Raw genomic sequence first — 24896 nt, forward strand, 5'->3', positions numbered from 1 at the left:
GTGAGAAAATACTCTTCAGTGGTGATCAACAGCTTTCTTGTGTGGGTTTCAGGGCGGAAAAAAATTGTCAATCACTTCCTGTTTGGATTCTGGATATGTTTACTGAACTGTGAGTGAGTCCATGCAGCACTTGTAAGAAATAGAGAGAAATGTCTGTAACTTCAGTGACACCCTCTACCAGTTACAGAAGCAGAGGAAAGTGGTAACATTGTGCTAGGTATAAGGTCATATGGGAACTTGAGGAGTGCTCATATAGAAGTATACGAGACTCGTAGAGTAGAAAGCTTGTGGGCAGCTGACAATTGTAGGCAACAGGATTGTAAGCTCTTCATGATGATATAAGTGCAATACACAAATCAGTTAATAAAACTTCTTTCTATATAATTTCTGGCACTTTCAGAACATTTGTGATGTATATGTGCAGGCTGAAGTGATGAATGAAAATTTGTACAAAAGACAGAATTCATATATGGATCTTCTGTGCAATAGGCAGACATGCTAACCACTGTGCCACCTTGGCTTTGCACAATTGTACATGCTACCGTAGCTCACCTCCCTCCTTGATCTGCATTCACACCACAGTCCACTTGATATTCCCCAGAAACTCAAACAACATTGTAGAGGCTCTCCAACGGCATTGGAATGGCACCCCAGCATCGAACAAAATGTGGGATCCTGCCTGAAATCCAGGAACAAATGCTTCAGTCAAATGAACCTTTATGGTTCTAGAGACCTCTTCAAGTCTCACAGAAACTGGCATATACATACATACATACATACTCAAATGCAGAGATGTGTAAACAGGCAGAATACGGTGCTGCGGTCAGCAACACCTATGTAAGATGGCACGTGTCTAGCGCAGTTGTTAGTTGGTTACTACTGCTACAATGGCAGCATATCAGAATTTAAGTGAGTTTGAATGTTGTTATAGTCTGCGCACGAACGATGGGACACAACATCTCCAAGGTAGCGATGAAGTGGGGATTTTCCCATACAATAATTTCACAAGTGTACCATGAATATTCGGAATATGGTAAAATATCAAATTCTCTGACATCGCTGTGGCTGGAAAAAGATCTTACAAGAATGGGACCAATGATGACTGAAGAGGTCTGTTCAATGTGACAGAAGTGCAACCCTTCAGCAGATTGCTGCAGATTTTAGTTCTGGGCCATCAACAAGTGTCAGTGTGCAAACCATTCAAAGAAACATCATTGATTTGGGCTTTCGGAGTCACAGGCCCACTTGTGCCATTGATGACTGCACAGCACAAAGCTTTATGGCTTGCCTGGGCCCATCAACACAGACATTGGACTGTTGATGACTGGAAACATGTTGCCTGGTCGTGTGAGTTTCGTTTCAAATTGCACAAGTGGATGGATGTGTACGGGTATGGAGACAACCTCATGAATCCATGGGCCCTGCATGTGAACAGGAGAGTGTTCAAGCTGGTGGAGGCTCTGTAGTGGTGTGGGGCATGTGCAATGGGAGTGATATGGAATCCCTGATACATCTAAATATGTCTGACAGGTAGCACATATGTAAGAATCCTGTCTTATCACTCGAGTTTAAACACTTCTGCCAGCCACCAAACTCCACAGGCATGTACATTATTGAGCATATCTGGATGCCTTGCAACGTTCTGTTCAGAAGAGATTTATAATTTTCCCATGATTTCCGCTTTACGAAAAAATATTTGGTGAGAAAAAAAATGATGCTGGCATATTGTCTATCCAGTAGTGTTTAAAATATTAAATGGTTAAGTTTCTTGACACTAAGTAACACTACTCAACGTGTAAAAGTTGGAACAATTCATGCTGTATCTCCCACCGCTGCCAAGCACTACTTGGTGTGATGGCTGACGGGGGTAACTACGTTCATTCGATTAAAGATATCATGACCATTCACAATCATTTCCAAACTCTCTACTGCACAAATGCGGTATTGTGATTGTTGTGACACCTTTGCCGAACCATATTTAGTGCATTTTGGTGTTTTTTCTCCGGAAGTTGCCATGACATGCTATACAGTTGTGTAGTTGCCAAAATAATTGTGGTCACCTTCAGACTAGGACTGATTTGGGTCTACAGGCATCTGCAGTCGTTCCTTTTACTGTTGAAAACATTTCTTTGTTATTTTCTATGCATTTGCAGAGGAGCTAAACCATTTTTGCTTCCAAACAAGAGCTCAAGAAGACATTTGTAATAAACTGTTTGAATAGTGCATTGAAATGACCTGTTTTGATGAAAATTGCCACATTATGTGGACATAGTTCATGGTTAAAAATAATTGTTCATGAATACATCTTAACAAATAGTTCCAAGTGTTGTAAGTAGTCTTTCTTTTTTGTCATAGTACTATGCTTAGCTTGACAGTGATAAATGAACATTTATCATTTACGTGGATAATGAGTATTTTACATTAACTTGTGCAAACAACCCAGTGCCCCAGGAATCTTAGCTGTTTTACTACCATGAATAACAGTTCCTCCCTTAGCACTTATGTGGCAGTTTTACTCCTGTTGTCGTTTACCTGCCAGCCTTGTTGCTACCATCTGTTACAAAAGCCATAAAACTGCTTGATTTCTTTGGACGAGAAGAAAAATAGTGCAATTTACATGTCATTGCCTTTAAATTGACTTTACGTTACACTCTAAAAGTATAAATAAATATTTTAACACAGTCTACAAAAATGTATTTCCATATCTCTATCAAAGTAATCAGTGCCATACTGTAGCAGTAAGTGTTGGAAATATTGTGAATCATGTATTGCCGTCATGAATGTGATCCAAATAAAAGTGGCTTCCATTTATCTTCCTTGGATCTGTCATGAATGTGATCCAAATAAAAGTGGCTTCCATTTATCTTCCTTTGATCTGTTATGAAGTATGTGCGGATTATTATTTATGATAAGTATTTGTGCAGTATAATGTTAGCATTGCTTTGGATTCTTACAAATATGGAATTAATTGGAAAACTAAAATCCTTTGCTGGCATGTGGTGTACACATCTTGAATAGCCAGTTGATATTTTGCCATTCAGTCAACACACCAACACTGCAACATACCTACTTCTGACTATTAATTGCACCTTTGCATTAGTGGGCATTATCTTAATTGGCTCTGGTCATTTATAAATGTAATGCTTCGCTTTCTGTTAGTGTCGGTGTGTTTATTTGGAGGGGGAGGGGGGTCACGCATGGAAAAAATTTTCCCATTTGTTAAAACACCTCCGCTATATGGTAAGTAGCAACTTTCCTTCTCATAATATTGTAACATTCCAAGCTTTTGTTCTATATATCATTACAGTTAATTGTCAAGTTATTCTTTTTTGTTCTGTAATACCAAATTGAATGGATAAATATGTTGCAAAATTCTGTTTGTCAGAAGAATTAGGGACACTTCCATAAACAGGGCAAACATGTGTAAAACAGCTGCAGTCCTTCAATCTATGCATATATTTACCTTTTTAACTAATTATCTTCATTAGCATATTTATAGGGCAACATTTTTTAATTGTAATTGTTGCAAATTAACATTTTTATGCTGAAGTAAAATGTAACTATCATTGTCCAAAATCATCAGAGGATTATTATTATTGCAGAATTTTCTGAGGCCTTTTCGTGAACATCACATCGATCCAACTTCAATTACAAGGCATGATTTTATTGAAACTAATGGAGATAACTTCATGCTGACAATTCCTTTCTTGGCTTTTATGACATGGGAGTTCATTACGCTTACGGAAGAAGAGGTACAGAAGAAATTTTCGTGGTGCTGTTATTTGTTTTTGTTGGCTATTTTTGTAGCTATGACTAATCAGGTGAGTACTGAATGTTTTAAACTTCATTTCTGTCATTTTTCAGAAAGGAGCAGTGAAATCATTATTGTGTTGCTGGTGTCAAAATTTCTTAGAACCTAATTTCTTATTAATTTGCTACTGTCTCTGTGTCAGCGTAATTGTTAGGCAGTTTCACTACATATACTACTGCAGGTTGCTATATGATCAAATTGTATGCAACAGTTTTCAGTTTATTTTCACAATGTATGATGGCTTCTAGAATTCGTAAATATCTGCAATAAAGTAGACTGAATGTAACTGGGCTTGTTGATGTGCAGATGGATTTTGTTTGCATGTGGTGGTGGTTGTTGTTGTAGTTAACCACCTAATGCTACACATACATATTATAATGTTTAAAGTTGGTAGAAATTACCTCAAGAATCATTTTATGCCAAGAAGTGTAGACGTGGTCCTCGCACATTTTTCTTTTTCTTTCATATATTATCTTTTTTTTAATGTTAAAGAATAGTTGCTGTCATTTTGGTCATGTGTTTAACTAGCATTTTGTTATTCTGTAGTGGAGGCTTCTATGTTTCCATTTTCATTCCTGTTGGAGTAATCTACATTGATCAGTTTGTACAGACAAAGCGTTTGTGCTTATTAGAATATTCTGGGCTATTATACCATGGTTAAACGAATTTCTTGGGAAACCATATGTTTTACCCTTATCTGCAGAATCCAGATGCTCTGTTTCATATCCTCCTCCTTAAAATTAAACTTGTCACATTTAATAATCTTTATCACCTCTCAGTGTTGATTATGGTAGTATTTGCTTTTGGCAGCTAGGACCTGAGTCTTAACAAATCAAATATAATGGTCTCCTTGCTGCAGAGCATGTTCCACAAAGCTGATTTATCTGCTTCTCCCCTTCTATGATTGCCCTTACAAGAATATCTAAGTTTGTCCTTTTTCTTCCATAGTTCAGTGGTAATAGTGTAACAGAAGTGTGTTTCTAATGGCTGAGCTACTTTTGCTGGTACATTTGGAAAATCCATTGTTGACTCCACAGCAGCCAGCTCCAAGCCTCTATGTATTTTCTCAATGAAGTTTATTGTAGGATGTTACCTCTTTATAACTCTGTTATGCAGATCTTCAACACTCTCACTTCATTATTTTATAAGTTCGTAGCTGTACTACAGATGCTGGTAGGAAAAGTCAATGCCAGTGTTTTGGTTATGGCATTACACAACTGCTGCAGGTTTCATTTTATTAGTTACTTTCTTTGTTGCAATATTTTATTTTGTAACTGTGTGTGTCTGCACTTAGCATCAAAATTTCTCTTGTATTCTTTCAGCACAAGGCAAGAACATTTATTTTGTGGTGGGAGATTTTCACTTATTATAATTTTCATTCTTTAGACATTTGGCACCCCTTTAAGGACTTCCATTACTTCCCCAACAAAGCTAGTATTTGTGTGAAATATGTCCTCTGCTAACTGTACTTTAATTCAGCAGCTTACTGACAAAACACAGCATAATATTAGTACCATTATCGTTTAATGTATTGTCTATTTTATGATGAGCTTAAAAATTCCAGATGTTCCCTTTTCTAGATTCAGTTAAGATGTGTAATTTTTTACTATATTTGCTTGATTTATTGGTTATAAGGCATACTCTCTGCAGAAGGAGCAAATAATTTCATAAATTGCTAGGACCTCTTGTATGAGATAGATATTTTGTAATTTTCCAGTTAATGGGTTGAAGAGAAGTTTAAATTCATGAATAGCAAGGAACAATGTTCTCATTCCCTTTTTGCCTTTATATTGTCATTGTACAGGGGTAAAATTTGCAGCTGACCCCAGTGAGCCCCCCATGTCTATCTCATGCCTTATTGCCATATGCATAAAAATGGCAAGGATTTTTTTTTCCCAGTTGTACTCAGTTTGACATAATGTGAATATGAAACTGGGCTGTAGTGTATTCACTGATCTCAGCTCTACAAGTATCTGCCTGGCACCAATATTTTAATTCCTTTGTTATTGTGGTTAGTTCATTGTTAAACAAATAAAAAAAAGGTTTACTTGATACGGCAATTATCCACGAGAACCTATATACGTGCCCAAGGTATTCCTGCCTGTAGTAAGAGGCGACTAAAAGGCGTCGCTCACGTTTCAGCCTTTATGTGATGGTTTCCTGTAAGGTTTGACCACCATTTTTCAAACTTTTATCGAAGAGGAAGCCAATTGAGGAAGGGCACCTTACATGGTGCATCGTGTCCATCGTGCATTGAGATCTTTAGCCCACTTACTCATTGTCACATTGCAGTCCCGCCCATTGTACATCTCTTGGGTGATGACACCTTCCTGTGCGCATTTTCCACTCTGCACCCTGCAGTGTCACTTTCTGTGCCGACAATGACCATGGACTTCTTTGCAACTCATCCAGCACGGTAGCCAGTCCGTTGTGGTGGGGTCACCATGTACCCTGTTGGTTGTAGCCCCCTGACAACACAGGGATCACTCTGCTGATGCCTGCACCGTTAACTCCCCATATATGCCAAGGAGTAGATGCCCATCACCCTGGGGCATCGGGACTCCCGACAATGGCCATCCTGCCACATGGCCTTCGTTGCGGATGGGTGGCGCCCGTGGGGAGCCCCACTGCTCAGAGTAGGTGGCATCAGGGCGGATGACATGCCATGAAGTGTAGTATGTCATCTCTTGCTGGTGGTCTGTTGCCAGCAGTCTCTAACTGGGCAAAGTCTAACTTTAATGCTAAGAAGTATGAGCCCAAGCCATTCCCCTCCCAGGCCACACTGTGGGAGGAACACCAGACTAAAGATGACAATGAAGCTTATTCACCCCGGTACCTCGTATGCGCGAGAGTTGTTGGGGAATCTTTCATGTCCATGAAACCTCAGCTTTTTGTGGAGCAGTTGGAGGACAAAATTGGGGAGATGGAGGGCTTGTCCAAAATGTGCACTGGGTCAGTTTTGATAAAAACAGCATCCTCTGCCCAGTCACAGGCAGTACTCGCTTGTGGCAAGTTGGAGGATGTTTCTGTCACCATCACACATCATAAGAGCTTCAATATGGTTCAGGGTATTATATTCCACAGGTACCTTCTTTTGCAGTCTGGCGATGAGATGCACACCAATTTTGAGCGGCTAGGTGTTCATTTCGTCCAGCTCGTCCATCAGGGTCTGAGGGATAACTAGATTGCCACCGGTCCCTTTATTTTGGCCTTCGAGGGTGACACATTGCCTGAGAAGGTCGAGGGGATGTTCTACCGCTGTGATGTCAAGCCATGTATCCCTCCCCTAATGCAGTGCTTTAAGTGCTGGAAGTTTGGCCATATGTCTTCCCGCTGTACTTCCAGCCACACCTGTCTGGATTGTGGATGTCCATCGCATTTGAATACTCCATGTGCCCCGCCTCCCATCTGTGTCAACTGCAGAGAGCATCATTCACCTTGCTCGCCAGACTGCGGGATTTTGCAGAAAGAGAGGAAAATCATGGAATATGCGAGGCGTGTTTTTTATGCTAAGATATCTCAATAATTTTGTTTTTACATGGAAGCCTGTATCTTAATCTACTTTTCTACACAATTTCCATCAATATTGAGCCACTTGTCATAACATTGTACCAGTTTTTTAATACCCTCCCATAGTTCCCCTCATATTCAGGAAAATGGGATCCCGCAAGGCTCTGTATTGAGTGTCAATATTTTTAGTGGCCATTAATGATCTAGCAGCCGCTGTGGGCTATCCGTCTCACCCTCTCTGTATGCAGACGACTTCTGCATTTCGTACTGCATCACTATTGCTGGTGTTACTGAGTGGCGCCTACAGGGAGCCATCCACAAGGCACAGTCATGGGCTCTTGCCCATGGCTTCCATTTTTTGCCTGCTAAGTTGTGTGTCATGCACTTCTGTTGGCATCATACCGTTCATCCGGAACCAGAACTTTTCCTTCTTGGTGATCTGCTCACTGTAGTGGAGACATATCAATTTTTAGCACTGGTTTTTGACACCCAGTTGACTTGGCTACCCCACCTTTGTCAGCTGAAGTGGAAGTGCTGGCAGCACCTCAATGCCCTCCGCTGCCTGAGCAACACCAACTGGGGTGCAGATCGCTGTACTCTACTGCAGCACTGCGTAGTTCTTGTTCAATCCCACCTTGACTATGGGAGTTTAGTTTATGATTTGGCGGCGCCCTCAGTGTTGCATGTACCTGACCCATTGAACCACTGTGGCGTTCGCCTAGCGACGGGAGCTTTTAGAACAAATCTGGTGACCAGTGTCCTGCTGAAGGCTGGAGTCCCTCCATTGCAGATCCAACATGCACAACTGCTCACTAGTTATGTTGCACACATTCGAAGTTCTCCTGAGCATCTGAATTACCGTTTCCTTTTTCAACCCCTGGCAGTTCATCTCCCCCATTGGCGGCACAGGTCAAGGCTAATGATTGCAGTTCACATGCGAACCCTTCTGTCTGAACTGGAGTCCTTCCCTTTACCACCTCCATGCTGTACACCTAGGCCGCAGATTCATTTGGACCTTTCGCATGACCCTAAGGACTCAGTTACTCCTGCCGCTCTCTGCTGTCACTTCCTCTCAATTCTTTGTGTGTTTTGGGGCTCTGAAGTGTTTTACACCGATGGCTCAAAGGCTGATGGTCATGTTGACTTCACCTATGTCCAGAGGCCATTTTGAAAGCATTCCTTGCCTGATAGTTGCAGTGTATTCACAGCAGAGCTGGTGGCCATCTCTCCTGCGTTTCAGTATATCCACTCATGCCCCGGCGACCCGTTTTATCTGTGTACTGTCTCCTTGAGCAGACTATAAGCTATTGACCAGTGCTACCCTCTCCATCCTTTGGTAGTGTCCATCCAGGAGTCCATCGATGCCCTGGACCAGTCTCCTCATTCAGTGGTGTTTGTGTGCATCCCAGGACATGTCGGCGTCCCAGGAAACGAACTTCACGGCAGGCTGGCCAAACAGGCTACGTGGAAACCAATTCAGGAGATGGGCATCTGTGAACCTGACTTGCATTCTGACTTACACCATAGGGTTTTTCGGCTTTGGGAGACAGGATGGCATAATAGTACACACAACAAACTGTGTGTCATTAAGGAGACTATGAATGTGTGGAAGTCTTCCATGTGGGCCTCTCTCAGGGATTCTGTGGTTCTCTGCCGGCTCCACAGTGGCCATACTTGGATGACACATGGTTACCTCCTGCGCCATGAAGACCTGCCTGAGTGTCGATGTGGCTGCCGGTTGACAGTGGCCCATATTCTCGTGCACTGTCCCACTTTGACTGCTCAGCCATGAAATCTTGGGGTACTGGACTCGTTGCCGCTAATTTTATATGACAATTCCTCATCGGCTGATTTAGTTTTACATTTTATTCGTGAGGGTGGGTTTTATCATTTGATCTAAGTTTTAGAGCATGTCCTTTGTCCCTCTGTGTCCTCCATCCTTGTGCTTCTAGGGAGGAGGTTTTAGTGTATTAAGCAGTGGCTGACTTCTCCTTTTTTATCCTCCTGTTCAGCCAGCCATGGTAATCTGCTTTGTTGTTTTTAATCTTTTCATCCCATTTCTTGCATTTCTGTGGTTTTCATGCCCCCTTTTGTCCATATACATGTTTGTTGCCTTCCATTGTTTTTGTTATTTTTCCTTCCAATCTGTTGAGAGTTGTCAGTCTCGTTTGTTTTATTCTCACACTTGTGGCATTGTTTTATTTGGAACAAGGGACTGATGACCTCGTAGTTTGGTCCTTCCCCCCCTCTTTTAAACAAACCTACCTACCTACCTACCTACCTACCTACCTACCTACCTGGTCAAGGGTTTTGAACTGAAGGTAGTAAGCAATCCTTTGTTATAGATGCAATTCCAACAGTGTAGGAATTTACTACATTATCATGATCTAAAAACTTCATACTATGTGTTGAGACATTGTGGTGTCGTCATCTGTTATTATTTGCGCATAGGCTATATATGGTGAACATTGATGTTTCATTTTGAGCAGTGTGCCGTCATTGAATTCCTTATTAAAGATACAAAGTATTCTGCTAAAATTTCTCATTCGTAATTGTACTTGTAGGTGTGCCAGGAATCTAAGGGAAGAATGACATGTATCAAAGCTGAGAACATGAGCATCCAAGATGAACCTTTTAATAGTCGCCCTTGAACTGCCTTCATAGTATGAGAGAGGGGGGGGGGGGGGGTAGAGTGTGTGTATTAAAAGAAGACAGCCATGTCACTGTGAATGAAATCATTACAGAACTATCAGTAGGATGTAATGTAACACAAGAAATGACTGAAACCTTGTGTTTATGCTCATTGACTGAGGACTACCAACTTGAGAAAATAACCATCTGATGTTGTCTTCAGAGATGTCAAAATGAAGGAAACAGCCTTGTGATGAGTGTTGTGATAGGTAATGAAAGCTGGTTCCATGATTATGAGCCCAAAACGTAACACCACAATATGGAATGGCTGAGCACTTATTCAGATTCACCCACAAGAAAGAAACCGGGGACTGTGTGTTCTGCTGGGAAAGTTATGGCTAGCACATCGTGGGTGCAGAGGATTTGCATTCTGCCGCATTTTCCAAACCCTGGAGAGAGAGTAAATGTTTTCTGTTGCATCCACACACACATCATTGTGCATTCCATGGTAAACATCCATTGAGGATCATCGTGCATCAATAACATGTGGCCTCAAACTGCTAGCGGTATTGTGGACACAATCATACTACCATATTTTCTGTTCTATGAAAGAATAGGTGCAAAGTCAGTGCTGTGAGACAATTGAGGGCATTCAGAAATCAGTGCATCAGTATCCTCGAACAAATGGATCAGACTTTTCTAACTCATCCTTGCAGTAGAATGGAAGGAAAAATGTGTGTAAATAAGTGGAGGCTACACTGAAAGTAGCAGAAAGCTCTGCAGATGAAGATTGTTTAGGCGTTTATGGTCTGTCTAAAAATATAAATTAATATTCATTGCAACGGGTTGTCCATAAATTTCAGAATGATACCATCAGAAGTTTTGTTCATATCTGTCAAGTCACCATCATTGACAATATTATGAAAAAGGGATACATTACTACTCGCCATATAGCAGAGATGTTGAGTTGCAGATAGGCACAACCATAAAGCTACACTGTGCTGGCTGAAAACATAATGCCTCCAGTTCGGAAGGTAGATTGGGCAGAGTTGTGTCAAGGTGGAGTGGGCAAGAGAAGAAAATAAGTGAGAAGTAGGAGGGAGGCTTTTGCTTAGAGGAGATAGTGAAATAATTGAGATTTTAAAGTGCTTCATTGACATACAATGTATCTTTGTTTTTACAACTAGTTCATTGTAAATTTTGTACTGAGAATTATATTCAGTTGTGTAATGGTACTTAAATCTTATTAAGTTGGTTATTGCAGTTAGCAGAGTAAATCTAAACAGGAGGAGGCTGTTTTATGCTCAGTTTTTGTTCTGGGCACATATCATTTTCTTCTCCATTAGGGCAAACTGCTGAAACACACAAATTGCAGTGTTTCACCACTCATGTATAAATTTTAATGCTTCGTATATTTTCAGAACAAAATATATCTTGACGCAACAACCTAATACAGCTGTGGCTCCTAATATTTGAAAAAATATTTTTGTAGGCCACCCCTTTTGTAGCAAACTGTTGGCCTTTAAAATTATAACATCAGGAAGGATACTTAATAATGGAATTTTACTTATTATACTATTACAGTATAGTGGAAAGTGCACATGACGAAATTTGTTGTCGATTTGTGTTTAAACATGGAGTGAAATTTAGTACCCTTGCAGGGCATAGTGAAACTGAGCTTGGAGAACAGATGTGGGTACATCATCATACAATGACCAGGCTGCTCACTGTAACAGTAAAATATCCTCTGTATTGCGGTAGGTCAAGATAGCGTGGACAACAGACAGTTGAGCATTATCTTATCATCACTCATTGTCGATAGTGTTACTCATACCTACTTTGTATGGTCATGCTGAAATGCTAACCACTTGCATATCCAAACAAGTAGTGCATTTCATGCCAATTTGATATTAGTTGCATGTCATCTTCGTGGTGTTGAAATTTTAATCATTAGCAGTGCATTATCAATCTTCATAGTAAACATCTTGAGACAAATTTCAGAATTTGGAATTATTTGCTGACTACAAATTCTGTGACAGCTGTATTAGGTATATGGGTGTGCTGCTTATCAGTGACATCTGAAAATTTATGGTGGACCGGGAGTGTGCACTGATGCCACAAATTTTCACAGATCGCTAATAGGTAGAGAGTCTGTGCCTAATACAGCTGAGATCAAAGAATTTGCAGTTAGGAAATAAACTTGGAATTATGTTGTACCACTGTGTGTGTGGGTCATCAACAGTGTCTGTTCTTTCAGACATGCAAGTAAATTTAAGAGTGTCTGTATTTTCCTTAATTTAAATCCAGTGTTTGGGTAATTTTGTACATATTTGTTTGTTGCTGTTTGTAGAAGTGATGTGCACTGTAGAAAGTACTGCCGAGTGCCTTTCTCAACTGTCTATGGTTACAAAAATTTTGATAAGATCCTGGGCCTGTGATCATCATTGTAAAAGACCATGGTGAAAGACTGCAATGGAAACAGATACTTGTCAGGCTGACATGTCACCATTTCCTTTTTTTCTATGCAAGTTCCATCTCAACTGATTAACTGACTTCACAAAATACATACTATAGTATCAACAAACAGCAATGATGAGGCAGTAGTTATGCCCAGGCAACACCAAGGTGGAGCGAACAAAGTGCAGTGGGCCAAGGAATACATTCACTATTCCTCATCATTGAGGAAGCTGTTAAGAAGTGAAAGGTGCCCTGACTAGGTTTGACCTGGACAATTATTAATTAGACACGGCATGGATTCTGCGTATTCAGATTGTGTGAAACATGGCCAGAGTAGAGGAAACACTTGAGCATATAGTATCTCACTTTAACTTAAAAGCAGGGAGCACAACAAAGCCAAGTGTTAGAGTGCAGTTGTTTCCTTTAAAGATTCAACCTGGACAGTAATGGATAACAACTAAAGTCGGGCCTCCAACGTATTACTCAGGGAATAACAGCAGACTCATAGGAGACCTGTGACTGATGGCAAAGAAGTGAAGAAAAGGCTTCATCTGCTATAGTGACAGTTAAGCAGTCTTGAAACTCACCAGCCTACAACAGATCATGCAAATAATACACAAAAAACACAGACTAAATCTGTGACAAGCTAATCATAATTTGTAATTTTTTTGTAGTCAGTATTATTGTGCATAAGATAAACATGACAAAAAAATAATGCTACTGTAGGATTACTTAGCTACAGACCTGCATTGGCAGTTCGGAATAATAATGAAATCCAGAGATTCAAATGCGGGTTATTAAATTCAGGAAAGTACCCTAGGGGTACAATATTTGATTTATATCCAGAGACTGACACTTAATGGCAGCTAGGGAGAGGATTAACTCAAATTTCCTCTACTGTCACCTGTTCTATAAATTTTCTCTCTGTGCCAGAGTCCTTAAGATGCTTCTTTCTATTCAAGAATAATAAATAATCCTTGTTCTTAAGTATTACTCTTTTAAAAATGGATACTAAGAATTGTAGAAATATTCAGCTGTCAGACTAAGGCCCTCGTCAGACATAAAAAAAAACTATCACAGCTCGCACACATGACCACTGTTGCCTCTGCATGCTAAAAGCTGACTGTGAATGCATCTGAGATAAGCAGCAATCTTTGCTGAGATGTTAAGAAGTGAAAAGTGCCCTGACTAGGTTTGACCTGGACAATTGTTAATTAGACATGGCATGGATTCTGCATATTCAGATTGTGTGGAACATGGCCAGAGCAAGTGGGGTGGTGAAGGAGAGGGATAGCAGGTTGGGGTGTGGGACTGTGCAGGGATGTGGTGGGAATAGGATTGGACTGTTAGATGCACTGGGAAGGGGAGGAGGCGAGAGGCAAAGAGATGTAGTGAAGCGAAAAAGACTATGCAGGTGTGTTGATGGGATAGAAAGCGCATGTAGTACAGGTATTGGAAATAGAAGGGGATAGGCAGATGGACAACAGGGACTAGCAAAGGGGTTGTGGGTGGGGAAGGTTGGGGGGGGGGGGGGGGGTGTTAGGGCAACAAGGGAATGCTGCAGGCAGAGTTCCTACCTGTGATGTTCAGAAAAGCTGATATTGGGAAGAATCCAGATGGCAAAGGCTGTGAAGCTGTTGTTAAAGTGAAGCATATCGTGTTTGGCAGTACGGTTAGCAACTGGGTGGTCCAGCTCTCTCTTTGCCAGTTAGCCAGTCAGTAGCCATCCTGCAGACAGACAAATTGTTATTTGTCATGCTTATGTATAATGCAGCACAGTGGTTGTAGCTAAGTTGTCGGAGAAGATGGCTGCCTCTACAGCTGGCTCTGCCTTTGACGAGGTACGAAATTCGTGAGACAGAACTGGAGTATATGGTAGTGTGAGGATGTATGGGACAGATCTAGCATTTAGGTCTACGAATGAACAATGATATTGTATATGCTCAGTGGGTGGGAATATCACTGTGGGAGGGATGAGGTAGGTAGTGGGAGTCCATTTTTCATTCCAGGGCTCTATGGGAGATGATTGAAACTCTGGCAGAGATTGTGATTCAGTTGCTCCAGTCCTCGGTCGTACTTGCTAATGACATGGGTGCACCTTTGTGGCTGGACAGTGACGCAGTCCTGTGTACTGTTTCTGCATTGTTGTCTTGCTCATGTGATGCTCCCAGATGTGCTGACTATCAAATTATTCAGCTCAGCAAAGATTACTCCTTACCTCAGAGCCTAGAGATGACAGTAGCCATGTGTAAGAGTTGTGGTTGTGTGAATGTGTGATGGACTTACTCAGTCAGCTGAATATTTCTAGCATTCATTTTGACTGTGCACACCGTGCCTCCTTTGTGGTGAGTAGCTCTTCACCCTTTGCCCATTACTGTTGTTTTTGTTCCATCCTGGAGTTTGGCATATTGTGCTTACATTTAGTCACATCTGAACTATGGAATTGCATGCTGGGGAAACACTCAAGCAGCACTCAGAACATTGAAAATTCAGGAGGAGGCCTTTAAAATAATAGCAGTAAGTGAAGTAAGGGAACTGTGCAAACCTGGCTTCATAACACTTAACATACTTCCATTACCATGCACATACTTTAAAGAAACCATTTTATTTTTCAAAACAAACATGATAGACAATGACAAAAGTTTGCAGATGAAATTGTATGTCCATGACCATAAGACCAGAATCAGCAAAAACTATTTTACAATCTATACAAACACCAGAATTTGTCAGAGGGGCCCATTATACATGATATTGAAACTTTTCAGTAAACTCTCTGTAAAAATGAAAGCTATTGAGGATATAGTCCTTTAAACAAGCCTTCTGATCATATTTACATTTTGACATTTTTATGTAATTAGTAATTGCATAGATACGTAAATTACTGTGTAAAATATTACACATTTATTTGCTTTGCTTATTGACTCCTAAAGTTATCATAGAGACATTTTTCATTCTGCAGTGGAGCATCCGCTGCTAATGAAATTTCCTGTCAATTGAAATTGTTTGCTGTACCAGGACCTTTACCAGTGATCACTCCCCATTGTGGGCAAGTGCTCTACCAACTGAGTTACCCAAGCACGAGCCACAATCCGTCCTCACAGCTTTACCTCTGCCAGTACTACATCTCCTACCTTTCAACCTTCACAGAACTTCCCCTGTGAAACTTGCAGGACTAGCTTTCCAGGAAGAAAGGGTACTGCTGAGACATGGCTTAGCAATAGACTGAAGGAGTTTCAGAATTAATTTTTCACTGAACTTATGACTTTGCCTTTTGTGAGCAAATGCTCTACCAAACAAGCAACCCAAACATGACTCACAACCCATCCTCAAAGCTTTTCTTTTGTTGGTACCTTGTCTTCTACCTCCAAGCACTTGCCAGTAAAATACAAAGGTCCCAGTTTTGAGTCTAAGTATGCCACACAGTTTTAATCTGCCAGGAAGTTTCGTATTGGCACACACTCTGCTGATGAGAGAAAATTCATTCTGCAAAAATATCCTACGTGGTGTGGTTAAGCCATGTCTCTTCAGTATTCTTTCTTTCAACAGTGCTAGTCCTGCAAGTTTCACAGGAGAACTTCTGTGCAGTGTGGAAGGTAGGAGATGAGGTACCAGCAGAAGTAAAGCTGTAAGGATTGGTTGTGTGTCACACCTTGGTAGCTCAATTAGTAGAGCACTTGCCAGTGAATAGGTCAGGTCCCCGGTTAGAGTCCCAGTCTAGCACACACTTTTATTATCATCATCATACATTTAGTTCATGTAGTCTATATTACATATTATTCTATTTGTGCATAAAAAATAGTGCACTTGTCTGATATCTGTAGCATAACATGTTATCATAGATAAAAAAGCCAATAAATAAATATATGTAACACAATCTATTAAGGTATTAGTAAGTATTGTTTGTATTTCTATGTATTAATATAGCTAATGGTTTCTGTTATTTTCTGTTTCATAGCCACTGTCACTTTTACCACAATGTATGTGCAGAATTTTTGTTATTTTCTTGTATTAACTCTTTAAGGTAAAGTGGACTTCTTCTGTTTGCTGTTCAAAGTCCACTGTCTTTATGTAAAATTATTTACTATTTGATTAATATTCTGTTATAAGTCCTGTATCTTTGTGGAAAGAGAATATGTTGTTCGGGCTGCAATAAATTAATGCCTTTAAATATCCTTGTATATTTAGCTTTAAAGTTCCTATAGCTAAAATAAAGTATGATTGAGTTAAAGATTGATTTGATGGTGCCAGAGCTTTACAAGGCTTGATCGTATCTGAGACAGTATGCCGCTGCCTTCCTCTAACCTTGCAAGTGATTTATCCAGTCAGCTATAGAGGGTCTACAGTGTAAATAGACTCTAAAGCATAGTGCAACTTGGCATTTTCCATGTATACAAGTCATTGTGAGAGATCAAAGATATGATAAATGACAGGAAGAAATCCTTGGAACATAGAATTTGTATTCTGACACATGGGTAGCAAGTCTGTAGCTGCTAGAAAATTACATGTTGCTTACTTGTGTAATTCGTTAACTGTCTTAGCCAGAAGACAGTTCTTAAAGTGAAATTCAGCATTAAATAATAATTACCTGTGTGGTGCTAACAGCCAGAAGTCCCTACATTATACATAGCACACCTTTTAACTTTTGTGCTGTATAATTTACCTTCCATAACTAGTGCTTGTAACCCCCCCCCCCCCCTCCCTCCCCATCTACCCCATACCCCCCATACCCCCCCTGCCCCCCTCCCCCCCCCCCCCCAAGGCTACACCCAGAAACTTATTTTATTTTCTGTTTATTATTGTCACAAATTTGAATTTCCATTCGTTTGTTCACTGCATATTTCTAGTACAAAGCATGATGATGAGCTAGGATTTTTCAACGATTTCTCTCTCCCTTTATTGCCATTCCAGACTTATTTAGTTCTCATGTAAGCACCATTTGTTTCATAGTTTATTCATCCCACATTTAGAATAGTTTGTTCTGTGTAATTGTCACCAAAAGCACATGGGAATTACTCAGCTTAGCCGCGAGTCTGTAGGGGATGGTATAAGTGACATACAATATTACTGGTCAGCATTTCCACCTGGAATTTGCGAGTGTAAGTCGGACCTTCCTTGATCCGCCTTGGTGGGTTGTGTCATCAAATTTCCTCCTACCTGTGTGTGGTGCAACTCTCCTAAATGTCGTCCCATGCAGATTCTTCATTGGCGCATTGGATGTCTGTTGGTGGAAGCTAATTACCTGAAATTGCTGTCTGTCAACTTTGGGGGATCCATTTACTCGAAATTAACATTCAGAATGCCGTAATACCACTTTTATTCCTATTAGATCAATAATTAAACACTCATGTCACAAACTATTTGTAACCGACAGCGTGGCTACCATCGAACAAGACAGGAAGAGCTCTTAACGCCGACTGCCGACTTTGGTGTGCAGTCCGTATCTCTTACTAGTTTCGTCATAGTTCGTGGATTTCTGATCACGTTCTTACTTACTAAGATATGCATTTGTTAATGAACGGGTGTGAATTTTAACGAGGCAAAATTACGATAAATAGTTTTAAACATCCAGATGCCCATCCTAGCTTCTGATAACATGTTGTTTTCCTTGGGTCGCACCATATGTTTGATCTTTGGTAAAAATCACAATATCAATATCAGTCATTACCTTTATTATATGTGATCTATTTTTTTGCAAGTAAGGGACAATTACAGCCAGCCTCTTTAGATTTCTCATTATTAGAGCTCTCCTCCATCTATTTTAGTTCCTAAAAGCTTCATTAATTTACATCTTACTAAAATTGCTTTTTCTGACCACAAGCTAGCCTTTACTGTGTATGTAGATTTGTTAACACAGTTTTGTTTTATGCTTGATTGTAAAAACGTTTCTCACAAGCAAGTGAGTAGGCTTACAGTGCACCACAGGATGACAGAGTGACCCTTCTCATTTCTCTTTAGGGGGAGTGTTTTATCTTCCAGTGCTAAAGTGAACTGTCTTTACAGATGTTAAATAATGACAACCTAGAGTCTGAATTTGAGCACGTAAATCATATGTTCAGAAAACAATATTATGAAAAGGATAGATTGCTAGTCACCATATAGTGAAGATGATAAGTCACAGATGCACAACAAAAAAACTATGAAAAAATAAGTTTTCAACCAAAAGGATGCCAGACACTGTGGTCACTTGTGAGTTTGCACGTGGTCTGTTTATTTGTTGAAGATCTTTTTGGTTGAAAACTTGTGTGTTCAGCAGCTTTCTTGTTGTACCTATCTGTGACTCAACATCCCACTATATGGTGAATAGCAATCTATCCTTTTCCTAATGTTGTCATTTTTCCATCCTACATTTCTCATTATTTGATATGATACTTTCAGAAGAATAAGTTTGAACAAAATTGGAACTCATTTAGATGCTGGTACTAAAATTGAAGCATATAGTCAGATGGAATGGAACATACAGATTCCTTCTGTAAATCTTGCACACTGTGTTGCTATGTTCATCAAAGTAGGCCACGTACTACAAAGGTGTGTCTTGAAACTGGGATTATGACTGCCACCAGAGATTAAATATGTCATGACCCCTGAAAGACTACTTTGGTCTCAGACCAGCAGAAGGATACAAACTTCTGTGTAACTGCACAGAGGACAGTCCTAACTGTGGTTGAATGCTGGGGTGATTGCATATGGAACATAAAATAGAGAGAAATATGTAAATCTGCAATAGCAGAGACCAGCTTGAGAAAATCGGAATGAAATTGTGGCCCATTATGAAAGAGTGCACTAAACCTGGAGAGGTAAGCTAGACTGCATGAAAACAGTTGTAACAGATATGGGAATAGGGGATCAGCATGCAGTTCCCATGCCTCCTTTGTCCTGAATGATTAAGCTATAAATATCCTGCTCACCCTACCATATTTAAGGATTTTCAGGGGGGGAGGGGGGGGGGGGGGCGAGAGAGAGAGAGAGAGAGAGAGAGAGAGAGAGATGTGCAATCTGTATTAGTCTAATGACTGCACTTCAAACTTATTTTCATTGATTTATTATTATTTTCAGATCCACAAGTGGTCACATACATACTTCGGATTGCCGCGTTGGGTTGTTCTTCTACAAGAGTATCACATAATACTCCCACGAAGACATCATCGGATTCACCATGTTGCACCTCACGAAACCTATTTTTGCATAACTACAGGGTGGCTTAACTGGCCATTAGAGAAGATACGTTTTTGGCAAACGTTGGAGTGTGTAATTGAATTCTTGACTGGTTGTAAGCCGAGAGCAGATGACTTTAAGTGGGCACAAAAGAGAACGTGAGGTGAAACACTGGGCTTGTGCCTAGTCTTTTCTCAGGAGAAAGATCTTTGTTGAACATACTTTTATACCTACTAAATACAACATCACTTTTTTTAAGTTATGCCATTTTTTGCATCTGGAATCTCACGAGGATGAGTCTGGAGCTTAATGTTTGGTCATTTGTTCCCAGTTTTTTGGGAACTAAATTGAAGAAAAACTGTTTGCCCTTTCTTCCCTGAATGTGTTGACTTTATGAACTGTAATTAATGAATCAGTGAGTGTAACAAAGGAAATGGTGGTTAGTTTTGTCTAACCAAACTACTTTTATTGCTCTGTTGTAAATATATGAAATATATTAGTACGCCACCTGGAATTGATAAGGCAGTATTCGAAGCAGATTATGCCTTCAGGGACCAAAGGGTAAGGTGCAGCACAGCATTTTTTTGGATGTAAGTAGTTCTTAATTATAATTTTTACTTTTATATTGGTGACTGAAAGCACTCAATAGAACTATAACAAATATAGTGAAGTGATGATAATTGCGCATGAGCAGAGTTGTGCCCTTGTTTAAAGGCCAAAAAGACTTTCACGTACAATCGCTTTTGTAATTACATATACATATATATTTAATAACAGAATTTTTAAAAATGAGATGTGATGTGGCTGACTGAGAGCAATTAATGCAATACTGTTCAAGTTGGTGAAGATGGTTTGTTGAATGCTTGGTGTTTTATTTTTTACAATTGACGTATTTCAAACTGCAAACCTGCGCAAGAGTATAAGGATGCCGGTGACTGTTCAGTGTTTTTTGTGGAGGTTGTTATGATAGGCTCTTGTATACAGTTTTTTTTATTGTCAATTGCTTGCATATTTGTATCTGTGACAAAATTAGAAGCTTAATCCAAAGATTATTTTAGATAAACTATAGTACATCATCATTTCATATTTTTTATTACATACCATGTTTCCAAAACAACACTGTTGCTTAATAGTTTGTGTAGCTTTACTTATTTATACACTAAATTACTTATGGCTCATAAACTGCCTTATATATAAACTCTTTCATCGATGGTGCTGCCAGGAGTAGCTTGTATGGACCTACACATCGAGTGCATAACTAATCTATTTTTGCAAGTTTTAAAACAAAAACTGTGCTGGTTGTGACTGCAAAAGTTAAAAAAAAAGCTTATGTTTGATTTCATTTCGATGGAAACATTGTTTTCTTGCACATAAAATTGTAAAAAGAAAAGCATCTGACTTGTATTTTGATATGAAATTAATATGTGCCGAGATTGAAGGTAACATAAATTCCATACCAATTCCTGTAGGACTTTAATGTGTTGTGAATGAATGGGTTAGTGAAGAGTTGAAAATTTAAAAGTGTTCTTTTTTTAATAAATTCTTTTCCTCTTTATTTATAAACAAACAACATGATATTGTTGGAGTCTTGTATCTACAAATACAATCAAATGTTACCTGGCTGTGCAAAATTGATTTGTCCATAATTGTAAGTACTTGTTTTCATAGGTATGACAGTTGAAAAGGTGTACTAACTGAATTGCAATCTGCCACATTATGAGGCTGTATGTATTCTCAGGTGTGTGTGCGTGTGTGCATGTTTTATACCAGAGTGCCCCAAGCTAGTCAGCTGAGTACAAATTGCTTCTTGTGAGACCTGTCGCCTCAAGTCCAAAATAAAATGTAGACTATGGGATAAATTAGACTAAGTGCCTAAACAGCGCACTGCTTTGCTACAGTCATTGTAGTTATATAACACTCATCCATACAGGTTTATGTATTCTGTAATTATGTGGATTATGTTGCTAAGACGTGCACATCTTGAGTCATTTCGTGACAACTCTTGCCTGTTCACTGGGGCAACACAAAAATAAGCAAATGAATCAAAGAATTAAGATATTTTTAATTTCAACAAAGATTGAGTGGGTCAAAGGTTCTTGAAGGAAAGAAGAAGAAGAAGACTAGAGAATTCGAGGACATGCCTGTGCGCAATGTTGTTAGTAATGGTAGTGGACCCATTGAAGTTTATTACTGAGTTCTTGATTGATGTGGAAATTGCCTGTGCATACAATCTGGAATAAATCTGGGCAAGCAGTTGAAAGGTTTGGTTTCTAATCAAAAATATCAGTGTAATATACTTCTATTTTATCTTGTTTAAGTCAAATATGTGTACACATCATTGACTGTTTGTTTCCCAAGATTTAAAACACAGCCCATCTCCTCAATAACTTCATATCTTTCCTCATTACACTTTCTTCTGCTTGAGTTCATAGAGTATACAGACTACTGATCTCATGCTGTAAGAAAATTGAATATCTTTGCTGCAGATTTCTTTCCTCAATTCTTCCCCTCTTCTTTCAATATTTTATGTAGAAAAGATACTCACCAGTGTGTGTTGTTGTCCAACACACTTCCCCTCAATATTACAGTGTTGTTTCCGACATTTCATGCGATTAATCTGAAGCAGTAAGTACTTTTTGTTGGCTACTTCATGATATGGCTTCAGGGTAAGACTACAAAGGGTAGGTCTTATGAAACATTGAAAGAGAAGAAACATGTGATTCGATTATTACACCTTTATCAGGAGTGTAAATTTACTTCTGTTGTGTGTAAAGTTTAGTTTGTGTGGCCTATGATGTATCCTCTAATGAAATGTACTTCACATTGGATGTTATCATTTACTCACTATACATTGTGGGGTAACTTTTTTTGTATCATTAATTTGTGCAACTAATTGTAAAAATGATGGGTTCCTCTGTAGCCTAAAGTGAGCAGTGGTATTTTCACAAGATTTTGGAAATAATTGAAAATATTAAACTGTGAAGTTATTTGATAGCAATGTCTGTTAACCGTAATTTGGTTTCAGAAGTTTTGTGAAATAATTTATCTGTTCTTGTGAATTTTCAGATTATAGCTTTGATACATTTTTTTATTTCTTTCCCTGTTGTGTGAAGTTATTTGTGTACAGCGTGAATAAATTTTTCATGTGCTTGCTTTGTAAATACAGATTTCACATTGCAATCACTGTGTCATTGGAAAAAAAAAAAAATGTCGTCGTTTGTTATTCCTCTTTCCTAAATGTCTATTAATTAGTTCTTTACCTCATAAATTCATACAAGCTTGTGTGTTACACGTGTGTGTGTGTGTGTGTGTGTGTGTGTGTGTGTGTGTGTGTGTGTGTGTGTGTGTGTTTTGGTTATAGTGATGTTATAGCTCAGTGGCATTGAATGTAATTTATCAGGACAGCCACAAGTTTCAATCATTTTGTTTTATTTTTACCAGTTTCACTGTAAAATTTTACAAGAGCGTCATCAGAAACTCAGGAAGTTAATATAACAGAGTGTGACACTATGGAATCTTACATTGACATTAAAGAACGTATTTCATTTACAATACGATAACTTCAACAATTATAAAAATGATAAATTGCTACTTACCATAAAGGTGATATGTTGAGTTGCAGACAGCCACAGCGAAAAGACTATTATACAGTAAGTTTTTGGCCCAAGCCTTCTTCAGAAAAGGAAAAGTCACACATTCATAAAAGAAAGCACATGTCACACACAATGACCACTATATCTGGCCACTCAGACAACATGGTAACTCACATTTTAAAAGACAGTAGTTGGCTGATTACATTACTGACACCTGAGATTAAGTTGGGTGTGCAACAGTGCTTGCAATCTCACTGGCAGTGTGTATCAAAGGTAATGTAGTATTATTATTGAGCAGGATATTTTTCTCGATGTATTTGTAAATATATCTTGACAGATATCATAGCACAATGAAAGTCTGTCCAGTAGAGAAATGACATTTCTATATATATGCCATAAAAGTAGCAATTGAAACGTAAATTTCTATTTCCAGTAGCAATGTGAATTTTGTAATGTAACCAACCAACTTCTGTAAATAAAACATAACTTTCCATATTGTAAATGAAATATGTTCAGTATCATCATGCTTCGTTGCATTAAATTCCAGAGTTTCTGATTATGTTTTTGTAAAATTATAGAGGGATACTGGTAAAATAAATAAATAAATAAATAAAACATACTGATTGTGATTTGTGGCAGTCCCGATAAACTTAATTTCAAGTCACTATTTCCCCTGGCACTATCTGCTCCTGCTAGACATTGAATATGTTGTATATGGACTGACATTGTTTGCGTAGAAAATCAGTAAATATATTATTATTTCAATAAGACGAATAGAAAAACTAGTAGAATCCGACCTCGGGGAAGATTAGTTTGGATTCCGTAGAAATACTGGAACACGTGAGGCAATACTGACCTTAAGACTTATCTTAAAAGAAAGATTAAGGAAAAACAAACCTATGTTTCTAGCATTTGTAGACTTAGAGAAAGCTTTTGACAATGTTGACTGGAATACTCTCTTCCAAATTCTAAAGGTGGCAGGGGTAAAATACAGGGAGTGAAAGGCTATTTACAATTTGTACAGAAACCAGATGGCAGTTATAAGAGACGAGGGACATGAAAGGGAAGCAGTGGTTGGGAAGGGAGTGAGGCAGAGTTGTAGCCTCTCCCTGATGTTATTCCATCTGTATATTGAGCAAGCAGTAAAGGAAACAAAAGAAAAATTCGGAGTAGGTATTATAATCCATGGAGAAGAAATAAGAACTTTAAGGTTCGCCGATGAAATTGTAATTCTGTCAGAGACAACAAAGGACTTGGAAGAGCAGTTGAATGGAATGGATAGCTTCTTGAAAGGAGGATATAGGATGAACATCAACAAAAGCAAAACGAGGATAATGGAATGTAGTCGAATTAAGTCGGGTGATACTGAGGGAATTAGATTAGGAAATGTGACAGTTAAAGTAGTAAATGAATTTTGCTATTTGGCGAGTAAAATAACTGATGATGGTCAAAGTAGAGAGGATATAAAATGTAGACTGGCAATGGGAAGGAAAACGTTTCTGAAGAAGAGAAATTTGTTAACATCGAGCGTAGATTTACGTGTCGGGAAGTCATTTCTGAAAGTATTTGTATGGAATGTAGCTATGTATGGAAGTGAAACATGGACGATAAATAGTTTGGACAAGAAGAGAATAGAAGCTTTCGAAATGTGGTGCTTCAGAAGAATGCTGAAGATTAGATGGGTAGATCACGTAACGAATGAGGAGGTATTGAATAGGATTGGGGAGAAGAAGTTTGTGGCA

At 39.1% G+C, this 24896-nt stretch overlaps 1 protein-coding gene across 1 annotated transcript in view; it reads left to right on the plus strand.

The window, feature by feature from the left end:
- The window catches only part of LOC126325528 (plasmanylethanolamine desaturase), a 58624-nt gene extending 35902 nt beyond the window's left edge, over positions 1–22722 (plus strand). Inside the window, exons 3-4 of the mRNA XM_049995239.1 lie at positions 3603–3821; positions 19463–22722. Coding sequence (XP_049851196.1) covers positions 3603–3821; positions 19463–19723 — 480 coding nt within the window. The 3' untranslated portion in view covers positions 19724–22722. The remainder of the gene's footprint in view (positions 1–3602; positions 3822–19462) is intronic.
- Positions 22723–24896: the final 2174 nt, after the last annotated feature.

This window comes from Schistocerca gregaria, chromosome 2, assembly GCF_023897955.1.
Source record: "Schistocerca gregaria isolate iqSchGreg1 chromosome 2, iqSchGreg1.2, whole genome shotgun sequence".
Lineage (NCBI taxonomy): Eukaryota > Metazoa > Arthropoda > Insecta > Orthoptera > Acrididae > Schistocerca > Schistocerca gregaria.